General features: G+C 41.5%; 1 protein-coding gene across 1 annotated transcript in view; it reads left to right on the top strand.

The window, feature by feature from the left end:
• Nucleotides 1-15,000, top strand: part of plcb4b (phospholipase C, beta 4b) — a 127,388-nt gene that overhangs the window by 90,939 nt on the left and 21,449 nt on the right. The window contains exons 23-27 of the mRNA XM_079888256.1: nucleotides 1,724-1,808; nucleotides 2,119-2,243; nucleotides 3,497-3,548; nucleotides 10,451-10,553; nucleotides 11,658-11,822. Coding sequence (XP_079744382.1) covers nucleotides 1,724-1,808; nucleotides 2,119-2,243; nucleotides 3,497-3,548; nucleotides 10,451-10,553; nucleotides 11,658-11,822 — 530 coding nt within the window. The remainder of the gene's footprint in view (nucleotides 1-1,723; nucleotides 1,809-2,118; nucleotides 2,244-3,496; nucleotides 3,549-10,450; nucleotides 10,554-11,657; nucleotides 11,823-15,000) is intronic.

The following is a 15,000-nucleotide window of genomic DNA, read 5'->3' as shown; positions in this document are numbered from 1 at the left end:
AACGAGTCTCTGGGTGTGCAGAAGAAAAACTGGGTGTGCCGTATTTATTGTCAGCATTTATTGTCAGATTAATGTGCAAATATCCCAGACTCTGCGTATCACCAACTTTACAGAATACACTGATGTGTAAAACTACACTCAGGCTCGCCACATAACCATAATACTGGGCTATATCAAATATAACTCCGGGCTCAACAAGCCTTTTCATGTGCTTGATCGGTCATTCACTTGTCCAAGTAAAACAATTGCTTGTCCAGAAAAAAATAGGATTTTTTTGTGCTGTAAATATAATTTATTCTGATGCAATATTCTCATCAGTGTTCAGTCAGCTTTGACATATTTAAATCTGCATATCTTGATATTTTAACCTTTATAAAGAGAATTTTCCCTAATCGTTTTAAATATATGCTTCATCTTTCATTTTCATTTTAAATTCTTAAATTTGATCAATAAATAAAAAAAATCAATTGGAATAATAAGACACTATATGGCTGTTTCCAATCAAATTAATTCATTTACACTGAACAGTTACAACTGCATTAAATAATGTTATGAGATTTTTTTAATATACAAATATGAAATATTGGAAAGAATGATACTTTTAAATGAAACTAAACCACCAGTAGGTGGCGGCAGGTGACGTCTTAACGAGCGAGTCATTGAGTCATTTATGCAAACGATTCGTTCAAAAGCGCTGAATCGTTCAGGAGTGCGGGTGTGTGTTCCGGTGAGATGCTCTGTGGTTCTGATCTTTGTTTGGAACTATTTTCGCCGCTCAAATAGAACAAAAACAGTCAATATTGTGTCTAAAATGTAAGTGACTTGATATTAATTAGTTTTAATATTGTATTAGCTCACCAAATGCAAAACTGGCACAAAGAAAACCCGTTCCTAGCGAGTGTGTAGCGAGTGTGTAGCGCTGCGGACATCAGTGACCCGGATGAGCCGGTGTTTCTGTGTTCTGTTGTCATCTGGGAATAATATACCGGATGGAGCGATCGACCAATCAGAATCAAGCATTCCACAGAGCCGTGTAATAAACAGCTGTAATATTAATATAGTACTTGTTATGTGGTTCGTTATTATCGTCAGGTATTCAGTTAAACAGACATAATCATCACATTTGGCAGCAATTACAACTTGTGCTTCTAATGATACAAATAAGAATAATAGTGACAGTTTTGCATGTCGATCATCATTAACTCAAACTAATAAAAATGAAACACTTTTAAACACTTTTAAAAACACTTACTCAGTAACTTTGTCATAAACTCATGTTTCTTCACAGTTTGGATGTTCCTGTTTCATTTACGTTTAAGATCTGAGGTAAATTATCATTATGGCTATTAAAGTTACACAAACTCAACTTAAACTCTTTAAGAACACACATGATGAGCTGTCAGACGCCACGTCCCAGAATCCCTCACTGTGGTTCACAGGCGTTCGGCCAGTGCGACTCTGCTTTATATTAGAGTCGTTTCTTGCTTTCTCTGGGAATCGAACCCGTGATGTTGGTGTTGCAAGCGCCGTGATCCGCTGTAGGAAACACAGCTGTGCTGGTCAGGACAGAACTCAGATTAACACGCTTTAGACAGTTTATCGTGTGTGTGTGTGTGTGTGTGTGTGTGTGTGTGTGTGTGTATGACACACGTATGTTTGACAGGAACTCGTGATCTGTGTTCAGAATCATGTTTTAATGCCTGTGTGTTTATGCTTCACTCAGAGAGAAACATCCATCACAACATGTCGTCCTTCAACGAGTCTGTGGGTCTGGGGTACCTGAAGACCAACGCCATCGAGTTTGTGAAGTATCCTTTAACACACTGTGTGTGTGTGTGTGTGTGTGTGTGTGTGTGTGTGTGTGTGTGTGTGTGTGTGTGTGCATGTGTGTGTGTTTCCCCTGAGGTCCGTCCCGTCGGGCTAAACGCACGTTTGAACTGTTTTAAAGAAGCTCGTTCTGCCGTGATCCTCGTGTTTCCTCGGGGAAGCTTCTCCTGCTGTCCCGGTTAAAAATACCCCGGTGTGTGTGTGTGTGTGTGTGTGTGTGTGTGTGTGTGTGTGTGTGTGTGTGTGTGTGTGAGAGAGAGAGAGTGTGTTTTCCTGAGCGCAGACGCGCAGCTACAACAAGCGTCAGATGAGCCGCATCTATCCTAAAGGAGGACGCGTGGACTCCAGCAATTACATGCCTCAGATCTTCTGGAACGCCGGATGCCAGATGGTGTCTCTCAACTACCAGACTCCCGGTACACCACATCTTCTGATGGACATAAACTAATATTAAATATAATATCCAACTAGACTGTGTGTTTTAAAACTCAGCATCACGTCAGATTCACCCTGGGAATCACTCACATCATCACAGGTTTTGCACAGATAAACTCATGTTTTTTACAACAGTGACTTCATAATTCTCAGCGTTACAGAACTCGTCACAGGTGTGCGAACAGAACATCTTTAATTTATATTGGATTATAGTGCTTTTATAATGTGCATATTCAGTCAAACCAAAATTTATTCAGACATCTTCAACATTTCTCACATTATCACAGTTTATTCGCTATAGTTTAGAAAATGGTGATAAAATATGAGCAGAACTCAGTTGATATTTGACTGGTTTTGTCCGTCCTTCTGTTAGACTGTCTCACACATGAATTATGTTGAATATCTGTCAGCTGTTAAATTTAACTACACAATTAGATAATACCAGTTTAGCTCAGCCAATCACCAAGCAATGCTTCATTGTGTTCAGTCTGTGTGTGAAAAGAGCATTAGCAATTAAAGAAAACACACTTCAGCAGAACATGATCAGCTCAAAGTGTCCCAATCATTTTTGGCCCCAAATGTTTATTAATGTCACTGATAGTCTCTGTATGAAGAATATTAGGGTATAATATGTCACAGTTTACTTTATTCTGCTCTCCTCACTTACAGAAATGAACTATAGTGTCCTTCACACACTAGTGAAAAACATATAAAACATATCTGGTGTCTGAATAATTTTTGATTTGACTGTATAGGCATAACACTGACTGAATGAAACCTCAAGCTTATGATTTAAAATGAAACAGAAGTTGCTCTAGTCTGTTCTCCTCTATTGTGAGTGAAACGCTTCTGGAACGAGAACAAATGTGGGCGGGGCTTGATTGTGTCTGTGGGGAATTGATTGGATGATTGGATGGTTGTGGTTTGCTATTGGCTGATCTCCTGTGAGTGACAGGTTGCCCCGCCCACATCATCAGAGAAGAGAAGAGATGCTGAAGAGGAACTGATTCTGATTCAAGACACAATAATGATAATTTATAATAAATACAGGAATATTCCATTTTGATTTCATGGTGACTTTAATTAATAACAAGATCAAAATAAAAATATCAGGTCTAAGAAACGCAGTGTTTCCCTCTGTAATGCAGCACAAACATACACACACACACACACACACACACACACACGCACACACACACATGCATGTTTGTGACGCATTTCTCCTGTGTTGCAGATCTGGGCATGCAGCTGAACCAGGGCAAGTTCGAGTACAACGGCGCATGCGGGTGAGTGTGTGTTTCCCGCTGCAGATCATCAATTAAACTGTTACATCGCATTAGCTGCAGCCGGCGGCGTTAGCAACATTAGCGCAAATGAGCGCTCGCTAATATCGGCCCTTGCGCAGAGATCCTCATGGAGAAATCCAGCCTGAGGCCGAACACTCGTGTGGGATTATGAGTGTCAGCATCACAGCGCCTTAATGTCCCGTTAGTACCAGTGTGTGTGTGTGTGTGTGTGTGTGTGTGTGTGTGTGAGAGAGAGATTGTGTAATGGAAAGAGCTCGGATCATTAATCTTCTTTTGAGCAATTAATCAAAAAATAATTAATATCTGGCCTAGAGGCGCAGCTCTGAGTGAAGGAGTCAGAAAGACTCGGAAGGACTCTCTCTCCTGTCAGTCACTGGCTGCGTTTACAGGCACCGCTTCTGTTTCAGTCGGACTGAGTTCATTCCCATTGATGAATCTGAATGTAGTTTTACATGAACGCTAAACATGTGATCGGGGTGATGTGTGTGTTTATATGTCACAAGCTTCAAATCAGAATATGTTTTTGACATGCGCTCACGAATATACAGAGTTTCCCGCTGTTTGTTCATAATAACTATTCTCCTACAGTTCTTTATTTGTTTTAAACAGCAGACTTAATATTTATCCATTTCTGGTCATAATTTGGAGATAATGAGCGTATGAGCCGTTGTGCCGCTGCTAATATTGATCACACAGTAAAAATGCCCAAAGCCAGTCGTGTGTGGATGAGAGTCTGAAGCAGCGCTGGAGGACCGTCGTCCTGCTCCACTCCACACACGCAGAAGAGGACGATTATAGGAGGACGAGACACTCTACATCATTACGCTATTTCTACGTCATTACACTTCATTACGCTATTTCTACGTCATTACGCTATTTCTACGTCATTACGCTATTTCTACGTCATTACACTTCATTACGCTATTTCTACGTCATTACTCTATTTCTACATCATTACGCTATTTCTACGTCATTACGCTATTTCTACATTATTACGCTATTTCTACATCATTACGCTATTTCTACATCATTACGCTACTTCTACATCATTACGCTATTTCTACATCATTACTCTATTTCTACATCATTACGCTATTTCTACGTCATTACGCTATTTCTACATCATTACGCTATTTCTACATCATTACGCTATTTCTACGTCATTACGCTATTTCTACATCATTACTCTATTTCTACATCATTACGCTACTTCTACATCATTACGCTATTTCTACATCATTACTCTATTTCTACATCATTACGCTATTTCTACATTACGCTATTTCAATGTCATTACACTATTTCTACGTCATTACGCTATTTCTACGTCATTACGCTATTTCTACGTCATTACGCTATTTCTACACCATTACGCTATTTCTTCATCATTACGCTATTTCTACGTCACTACGCTATTTCTACATCATTACGCTATTTCAACATCATTACGCTATTTCTACATCATTACGCTATTTCAACATCATTACGCCATTTAAATGTCACTACGCTATTTCTACATTATTACGCTATTTCTACGTCATTACGCTATTTCTACATCATTACGCTATTTCTACATCATTACGCTATTTCTACGTCATTACGCTATTTCTACGTCATTACGCTATTTCTACGTCATTACGCTATTTCTACGTCATTACACTTCATTACGCTATTTCTACGTCATTACGCTATTTCTACGTCATTACGCTATTTCTACGTCATTACACTTCATTACGCTATTTCTACGTCATTACTCTATTTCTACATCATTACGCTATTTCTACGTCATTACGCTATTTCTACATTATTACGCTATTTCTACATCATTACGCTATTTCTACGTCATTACGCTACTTCTACATCATTACGCTACTTCTACATCATTACGCTATTTCTACATCATTACTCTATTTCTACATCATTACGCTATTTCTACGTCATTACGCTATTTCTACATCATTACGCTATTTCTACATCATTACGCTATTTCTACGTCATTACGCTATTTCTACATCATTACTCTATTTCTACATCATTACGCTACTTCTACATCATTACGCTATTTCTACATCATTACTCTATTTCTACATCATTACGCTATTTCTACGTCATTACGCTATTTCAATGTCATTACACTATTTCTACGTCATTACGCTATTTCTACATCATTACGCTATTTCTACGTCATTACGCTATTTCTACACCATTACGCTATTTCTTCATCATTACGCTATTTCTACGTCACTACGCTATTTCAACATCATTACGCTATTTCTACATCATTACGCTATTTCAACATCATTACGCCATTTAAATGTCACTACGCTATTTCTACATTATTACGCTATTTCTACGTCATTACGCTATTTCTACATCATTACGCTATTTCTACATCATTACGCTATTTCTACGTCATTACGCTATTTCTACGTCATTACGCTATTTCTACATCATTACACTTCATTACGCTATTTCTACGTCATTACGCTATTTCTACGTCATTACGCTATTTCTACGTCATTACACTTCATTACGCTATTTCTACGTCATTACTCTATTTCTACATCATTACGCTATTTCTACGTCATTACGCTATTTCTACATTATTACGCTATTTCTACATCATTACGCTATTTCTACATCATTACGCTATTTCTACGTCATTACGCTACTTCTACATCATTACGCTACTTCTACATCATTACGCTATTTCTACATCATTACTCTATTTCTACATCATTACGCTATTTCTACGTCATTACGCTATTTCTACATCATTACGCTATTTCTACATCATTACGCTATTTCTACGTCATTACGCTATTTCTACATCATTACTCTATTTCTACATCATTACGCTACTTCTACATCATTACGCTATTTCTACATCATTACTCTATTTCTACATCATTATGCTATTTCTACGTCATTACGCTATTTCAATGTCATTACACTATTTCTACGTCATTACGCTATTTCTACATCATTACGCTATTTCTACGTCATTACGCTATTTCTACACCATTACGCTATTTCTTCATCATTACGCTATTTCTACGTCACTACGCTATTTCTACATCATTACGCTATTTCAACATCATTACGCTATTTCTACATCATTACGCTATTTCAACATCATTACGCCATTTAAATGTCACTACGCTATTTCTACATTATTACGCTATTTCTACGTCATTACGCTATTTCTACATCATTACGCTATTTCTACATCATTACGCTATTTCTACGTCATTACGCTATTTCTACGTCATTACGCTATTTCTACGTCATTACACTTCATTACGCTATTTCTACGTCATTACGCTATTTCTACGTCATTACGCTATTTCTACGTCATTACACTTCATTACGCTATTTCTACGTCATTACTCTATTTCTACATCATTACGCTATTTCTACGTCATTACGCTATTTCTACATTATTACGCTATTTCTACATCATTACGCTATTTCTACATCATTACGCTATTTCTACGTCATTACGCTACTTCTACATCATTACGCTACTTCTACATCATTACGCTATTTCTACATCATTACTCTATTTCTACATCATTACGCTATTTCTACGTCATTACGCTATTTCTACATCATTACGCTATTTCTACATCATTACGCTATTTCTACGTCATTACGCTATTTCTACATCATTACTCTATTTCTACATCATTACGCTACTTCTACATCATTACGCTATTTCTACATCATTACTCTATTTCTACATCATTACGCTATTTCTACGTCATTACGCTATTTCAATGTCATTACACTATTTCTACGTCATTACGCTATTTCTACATCATTACGCTATTTCTACGTCATTACGCTATTTCTACACCATTACGCTATTTCTTCATCATTACGCTATTTCTACGTCACTACGCTATTTCTACATCATTACGCTATTTCTACATCATTACGCTATTTCTACATCATTACGCTATTTCAACATCATTACGCCATTTAAATGTCACTACGCTATTTCTACATTATTACGCTATTTCTACGTCATTACACTATTTCTACGTCATTACGCTATTTCTACATCATTACGCTATTTCAACATCATTACGCCATTTAAATGTCACTACGCTATTTCTACGTCATTACACTATTTCTACGTCATTACACTATTTCTACGTCATTACGCTATTTCTACATCATTACGCTATTTCTACATCATTACGCTATTTCTACATCATTACGCTATTTCTACGTCATTACGCTATTTCTACATCATTACGCTATTTCTACGTCATTACGCTATTTCTACATTATTATTCTATTTCTACATCATTACACTATTTCTGCGCCATTACGCCATTTAAATGTCACTACGCCATTTCAACGTCACTACGCTATTTCAACTTCATTACGCTATTTCTACATCATTACGCCATTTAAATGTCACTACGCTATTTCTACATCATTGCGCTATTTCAACGTCATTACACTATTTCTACATCATTACGCCATTTCAATTTTACTACGCTATTTCAACATCATTGCGCTATTTCAACGTCATTACACTATTTCTACATCATTACGCCATTTCAACTTTACTACGCTATTTCAACATCATTGCGCTATTTCAACGTCATTACACTATTTCTACATCATTACGCTATTTCTACATCATTACGCTATTTCAACGTCATTACACTATTTCTACATCATTACGCCATTTCAACTTTACTACGCTATTTCAACATCATTGCGCTATTTCAACGTCATTACACTATTTCTACATCATTACGCCATTTCAACTTTACTACGCTATTTCAACATCATTGCGCTATTTCTGCGCCATTACGCCATTTAAATGTCACTACGCCATTTCAACGTCACTACGCTATTTCAACTTCATTACGCTATTTCTACATCATTACTCTATTTCTACATTATTACGCTATTTCAACATCATTACGCCATTTAAATGTCACTACGCTATTTCTACGCCATTACGCTATTTCAACGTCATTACACTATTTCTACATCATTACGCCATTTCAACTTTACTATGCTATTTCAACATCATTGCGCTATTTCAACGTCATTACACTATTTCTACATCATTACGCCATTTCAACTTTACTACGCTATTTCAACATCATTGCGCTATTTCAACGTCATTACACTATTTCTACATCATTACGCTATTTCTACATCATTACGCTATTTCAACGTCATTACACTATTTCTACATCATTACGCCATTTCAACTTTACTACGCTATTTCAACATCATTGCGCTATTTCAACGTCATTACACTATTTCTACATCATTACGCCATTTCAACTTTACTACGCTATTTCAACATCATTGCGCTATTTCAACGTCATTACACTATTTTTACATCATTACGCTATTTCAACATCATTACGCTATTTCAACTTTATTACGCTATTTCAACGTCACTACGCTATTTCAACTTCATTACGCTATTTCTACATCATTACGCTATTTCAACGTCATTACACTATTTCTACATCACTACGCTATTTCAACATCATTACGCTATTTCAATATCATTACGCTATTTCTACGTCATTCCGCTATTTCAACTTCATTACGCTATTTCAACGTCTTTACGCTATTTCAACTTCATTGCGCTATTTCAACTTCATTACGATATTTCTACGTCATTATGCTATTTCAACTTCATTACACTATTTCAACGTCATTACGCTATTTCAACGTCATTACGCCATTTCAACGTCATTACACCATTTCAATGTCATTACGCTATTTCTACATCACTACGATATTTCTACGTCATTATGCTATTTCAACTTCATTACACTATTTCTACATCACTACGCTATTTCAGTGTCATTACGCTACGTCATTATGCTATTTCTACGTCATTATGCTAATTCTGCGTCACTATGCTATTTCAACGTCATTACGCTATTTCTACGTCATTACGCTATTTCTACGTCATTGCGCTATTTCTACGTCATTACGCTATTTCAACGTCATTCCACTATTTCTACGTCATTATGCTATTTCTGCGTCACTATGCTATTTCAACGTCATTACGCTATTTCAACGTCATCGCACATGCGCAGTCCTTTCCGTTTCGGTTTTCAATCAGATCGAAATTTCGTTCGGATTGAGATCAATCGGATCGTTTAAGGCAGGGGTGCCCAATCCTGCTCCTGCCGATCGACTGTCCTGCACAGTTCATCTCCAACCCTAATCAAACACACAGGGGGAGGAGTCGAGGGAGGGGGAGTCGAGTTGAGGGAGGAGTCGAGTTGAGGGAGGGAGGAGTCGAGTTGAGGGAGGAGTCGAGGTGGCGTAGGGGACTACCGATGGAGAAGAGCGACATCACTGGCACAGGAGTCCTGGGCAATGCGTAGGCGACGATCGTCTGACACCGTGTCCTAACCAGATGCGATGCGATGCGATAAGATTCCAGCGACAAACAATTTGTCTGTCCACACCAGACGTGACAATGGGACGCAATAAAAATCACAGCCAATCAGAAGACGTGGGCGGGCTCTCTTGGCAAGCTCGCAACAAAATGGATAAGTACATAATCAAATTCATGAATATTACACCATTTTAACATTTTTTTAAACAGGATTGGGCACCCCTGGTTTAAGGCGTTTACATGAAGGCTTTTCAGTGCGATTGAGCCGTCAGTCCCATTACTAACGAATTATTAGGTTGCATGTAAACGTAGGCAGTGAGGAAGATCATCATTGTTTGCACTGTAGATCAGATCAAATCAGTTCATATATAAACGTAGCCACCGATGCGTCTCTCTCTCTCTCTCTCTCTCTCTCTCTCTCTCTCTCTCTCTCTCTCTCTCTCTCTCTCTCTCTCGCTCTCGCTCTCTCTCTCTCCTCCAGGTACCTGCTGAAGCCAGACTTCATGCGCCGTGGCGACCGCATGTTCGACCCGTTCTCTGAGACACCAGTGGATGGAGTGATAGCAGCTACCTGCAGCGTACAGGTGACTCACACACTCACACACACACTCATACATACACATATTCACACACTAACACACGCTCACTCACACATACTCACACACACTAACACACTCACACATACACATACTCACACTCACACACACTAAAACACGCTCATTCACACTCATACACACTCACACTCACTCACACATACTCACACACACTTACACACTCACACACACTCATACATACTCTCACACACTCACACACACTCACACACACGCTCATGCATACTCACAGTCACACACACTTACACATACTCACGCACACACACTCACACACACACACACACACACACACACACACACACACACACAAACTCTCACACACACAGACTCACATACATAATCACACACATAGACTCACATACATACTCACACACATAGACTCACATACATACTCACACACATACTCTCTCACACACACACACACACACACACACACACTCACATACTAACACACTAACACACACACACACATGGACACACATACTCACAAATACTCACACATACACACACACACGGACACACATACTCACACTCATACACACACTCGCACATACACACACACACTCACACACACACACACACTCACATACATACACTCACACATACTCACACACACTCACACATACTCATATATTCTCACACACACACATACACTCACACACACTCACATACTCACACATACTCATACACACTCACACGCACTTACACATACTCACACACGGACCTACTAATACTCACACATACACACACTCACACACACCAACACACACATACTCACACATACTCATACACACACTCACACACAAACACGGACATACATTCACACACACGCTCACATACACAAACGGACACACACGGACATGCACACACACACACTCACGCTCATTTACATATAGATTTATTAAAGGTACAGTAGTAACAGTGTGTGTATTTGTGTCTGAGAGAAGGTAGAGATCATGGCTCTGAATCATTTCATTTGACTATTTAAATATGAGTCATTCCAACTCTCACTGTATCGTGTCTCTCAGATCTGAACTCCAGTGTCACTGACTTGTTCATATCCGTGTCGTTCCTCAGGTGTTCTCGGGTCAGTTCTTATCGGATAAGAAGATCGGCACATATGTGGAGGTGGACATGTACGGCCTTCCCACCGACACCATCCGGAAAGAGTTCCGCACGCGTATGGTGATGAACAACGGCCTGAACCCGTACTACAACGAGGAGCCGTTTGTCTTCAGAAAGGTCCCGCATCCTTCTCATGATTCTAGTTCAGAAGATTCTCAATATCAGTTTGGTTTTAGTTCATTCTTAGTTTTTATTTCATTTGTTCGTTTGGACAATGACTCTTTTTAGTTAAAGGGGTTGATTCTTTTTGACAGTGATTCATTGAATCAACACAACTGTGCAAAACAGCACATGATTCAGTTCAATATAATGCTAGAAAATGATTCATCAGTTTCTACAAGGTGCCAGAAAAACATGAACTTGGGCAACATTAATCTAAAATTGAAATTATTTTTGTCTGTTTGTGAGACTTTGGCCAGTAAGTGGCGCTGTCAAGCTGATCATGTGTATGGAGACATTGATACACAGGAAGTGTCATGTGAATATATGAGCTTACTTCCTGTGCAGTGTCCTGCCATCAGATTCATTGATGCATGTGATCGTTCGATGGTTTGATGAGAGTTTGAGCAGAATGTCTCCAGATCACCTGAGAAGCGTTTTCTGGAGACACAGTTTATGTTTTTGTTGATGAAAGACAGTTTGAGTAAAATTACCCATGAACCCGCCACTCACACACACACACACACACACTCTCTCTCTCTCTCTCTCTCTCTCTCTCTCTCTCACATACACACACACACACACACACACACACACACACACACACACACACAGGTAATGAGCAGTCGTTGTGCTGATGCTGCAGGATGTTGTTGGAGTCTCTCGGCCGTGACACTGACACCACAGACACAGACCATAAATCAGCACTGCCGCAGTGCCACATACACTCACACACACACTCACTCTCACACACACACTCTCACACAGATACACTCGCACACGCTCTCGCTCTCGCACACACACTCACACACACTCTCACATGGATGAAGATGAAGACGGAGGAGAGTACCAAAAGGTTTCTATAAACAAAATTGTTCTTTAATGAAAACACTCAGGTAATCCACAATGACGGAGAGATAGTAACAGTGTGTGTAACATGCAAACAGAGTGAAGGTGAGGAACTTAAGTACACAGTGATAATGAGGAGATGACGAACAGATGTGATGATCAGATGAGTGTCCATGACAACTGAAGAGGGGAGGGAGGGAGGCGTCGAGTGGGAGGAGTCAAGGGAGGGAGGGAGGAGTCGAGGAAGGGAGGAGTCAAGGGGGAGGAGTCGATCGAGGGAGGGAGGAGTCAAGGGAGGGAGGAGTCAAGGGGGAGGAGTTGAGGGGGGGAGGAGTTGAGGGTGTCAGGAGTCGAGTTGAGGGAGGGAGGAGTCGAGAAGGGGAGGAGTCGAGGGAGGGGGAGTCGAGTTGAGGGAGGAATCGAGTTGAGGGAGGGAGGAGTTGAGGAATGAAGGAGTCAAGGGGGAGGAGTTGAGGGAGGGAGGAGTCGAGGGAGGGAGGAGTCGAGGGAGGGGGAGTCGAGTTGAGGGAGGAGTCGAGTTGAGGGAGGGAGGAGTCGAGGAATGGAGGAGTTAAGGGAGGGAGGAGTCGAGTTGAGGGAGGAGTCGAGGTGGCGTAGGGGACTACCGATGGAGAAGAGCGACATCACTGGCACAGGAGTCCTGGGCAATGCGTAGGCGACGATCGTCTGACACCGTGTCCTAACCAGATGCGATGCGATAAGATTCCAGCGACAAACAATTTGTCTGTCCACACCAGACGTGACAATGGGATGCAATAAAAATCACAGCCAATCAGAAGACGTGGGCGGGCTCGCATGGCAAGCTCGCAACAAAATGGATAAGTACATAATCAAATTCATGAATATTACACCATTTTAACATTTTTTTTTAATTCGTACTGAGTAACTGAAACAAACGTCATAAAATACACTTGTCTGTTAACAATGAGTTGACAGTCTGAACATTTTTGTTCACTTTTATTTATTTTGAAGATCTGAGGTGAGTTGTTGCTTTCAGTACGGCTATAAAAGACACACATATTCAAACTCACACAGATGCTTTTAATATTACATAAAGCACATAAACAGTACCTCAGATTATCATACTTTCTGTTGTTGTTCTAGGAGCGACATCGCAGAGATAGAAACCGTTTCTAAAATAGAATCATCGCGTGTCGCCATCGCGGCTGGTTAGGACAAAAACTCTGATGTGGAAACATGGAAAACATGGAAAAGATACCTTTTATCACGTGTCGCGTCGCGTCTGGTTAGGAGCCAGACTGCCGAGGACTGAGGTAATAGCGGTGTGATGGAGGACTGAGGCGTAGCCGAAGAGAAGGAGGAGCGAGCTGGAGCCGTAGGGGTGTAGGAACAGCGTGTAGTGGAAGATCTGCATGTCTGTGTTAGAGGTGGAGTGACGACTGACCAAGGGAGAGCCGGTGGGACGAGGGAACCCGGTGGAGTCGACAGGGCGAGGGTGTGTGGTGGAGCCGAGGGTGGGAGGAGCCAAGGGGGAGCCAGTGGGACGAGGGAACCCGGTGGAGTCGACAGGGCGAGGGTGTGTGGTGGAGCCGAGGGTGGGAGGAGCCAAGGTGGAGCCGGTGGGATGAGGGAACCCGGTGGAGTCGACAGGGCAAGGGTGTGTGGTGGAGCCAAGGGTGGGAGGAGCCAAGGGGGAGCCGGTGGGACAAGGGAACCCGGTGGAGTCGACAGGGCGAGGATGTGTGGTGGAGCCGAAGGTGGGAGGAGCCAAGAGGGAGCCGGTGGGACAAGGGAACCCGGTGGAGTCGACAGGGCGAGGGTGTGTGGTGGAGCCGAGGGTGGGAGGAGCCAAGGGGGAGCCGGTGGGACGAGGGAACCCGGTGGAGTCGACAGGGCGAGGGTTTGTGGTGGAGCCGAGGGTGGGAGGAGTCAAGGGGGAGCCCGTGGGACGAGGGAACCCGGTGGAGTCGACAGGGCGAGGGTGTGTGGTGGAGCCAAGGGTGGGAGGAGCCAAGGGGGAGCCGGTGGGACGAGGGAACCCGGTGGAGTCGACAGGGCGAGGGTGTGTGGTGGAGCCGAAGGTGGGAGGAGCCAAAGGTGAGCCGGTGGGACGAGGGAACCCGGTGAAGTCGACAGGGTGAGGGTGTGTGGTGGAGCCGAGGGTGGGAGGAGCCAAGGGGGAGCCAGTGGGACGAGGGAACCCGGTGGAGTCGACAGGGTGAGGGTGTGTGGTGGAGCCGAGGGTGGGAGGAGCCAAGGGGGAGCCGGAGGAACGAGGGAACTCTAACACTCACACACACACACT

This window comes from Squalius cephalus (genome assembly GCF_949319135.1).
Source record: "Squalius cephalus genome assembly, chromosome: 12".
Lineage (NCBI taxonomy): Eukaryota > Metazoa > Chordata > Actinopteri > Cypriniformes > Leuciscidae > Squalius > Squalius cephalus.
The sequence above is the reverse complement of the archived record's forward strand: the minus strand, read 5'-3'. Positions and strand labels throughout refer to the sequence as shown.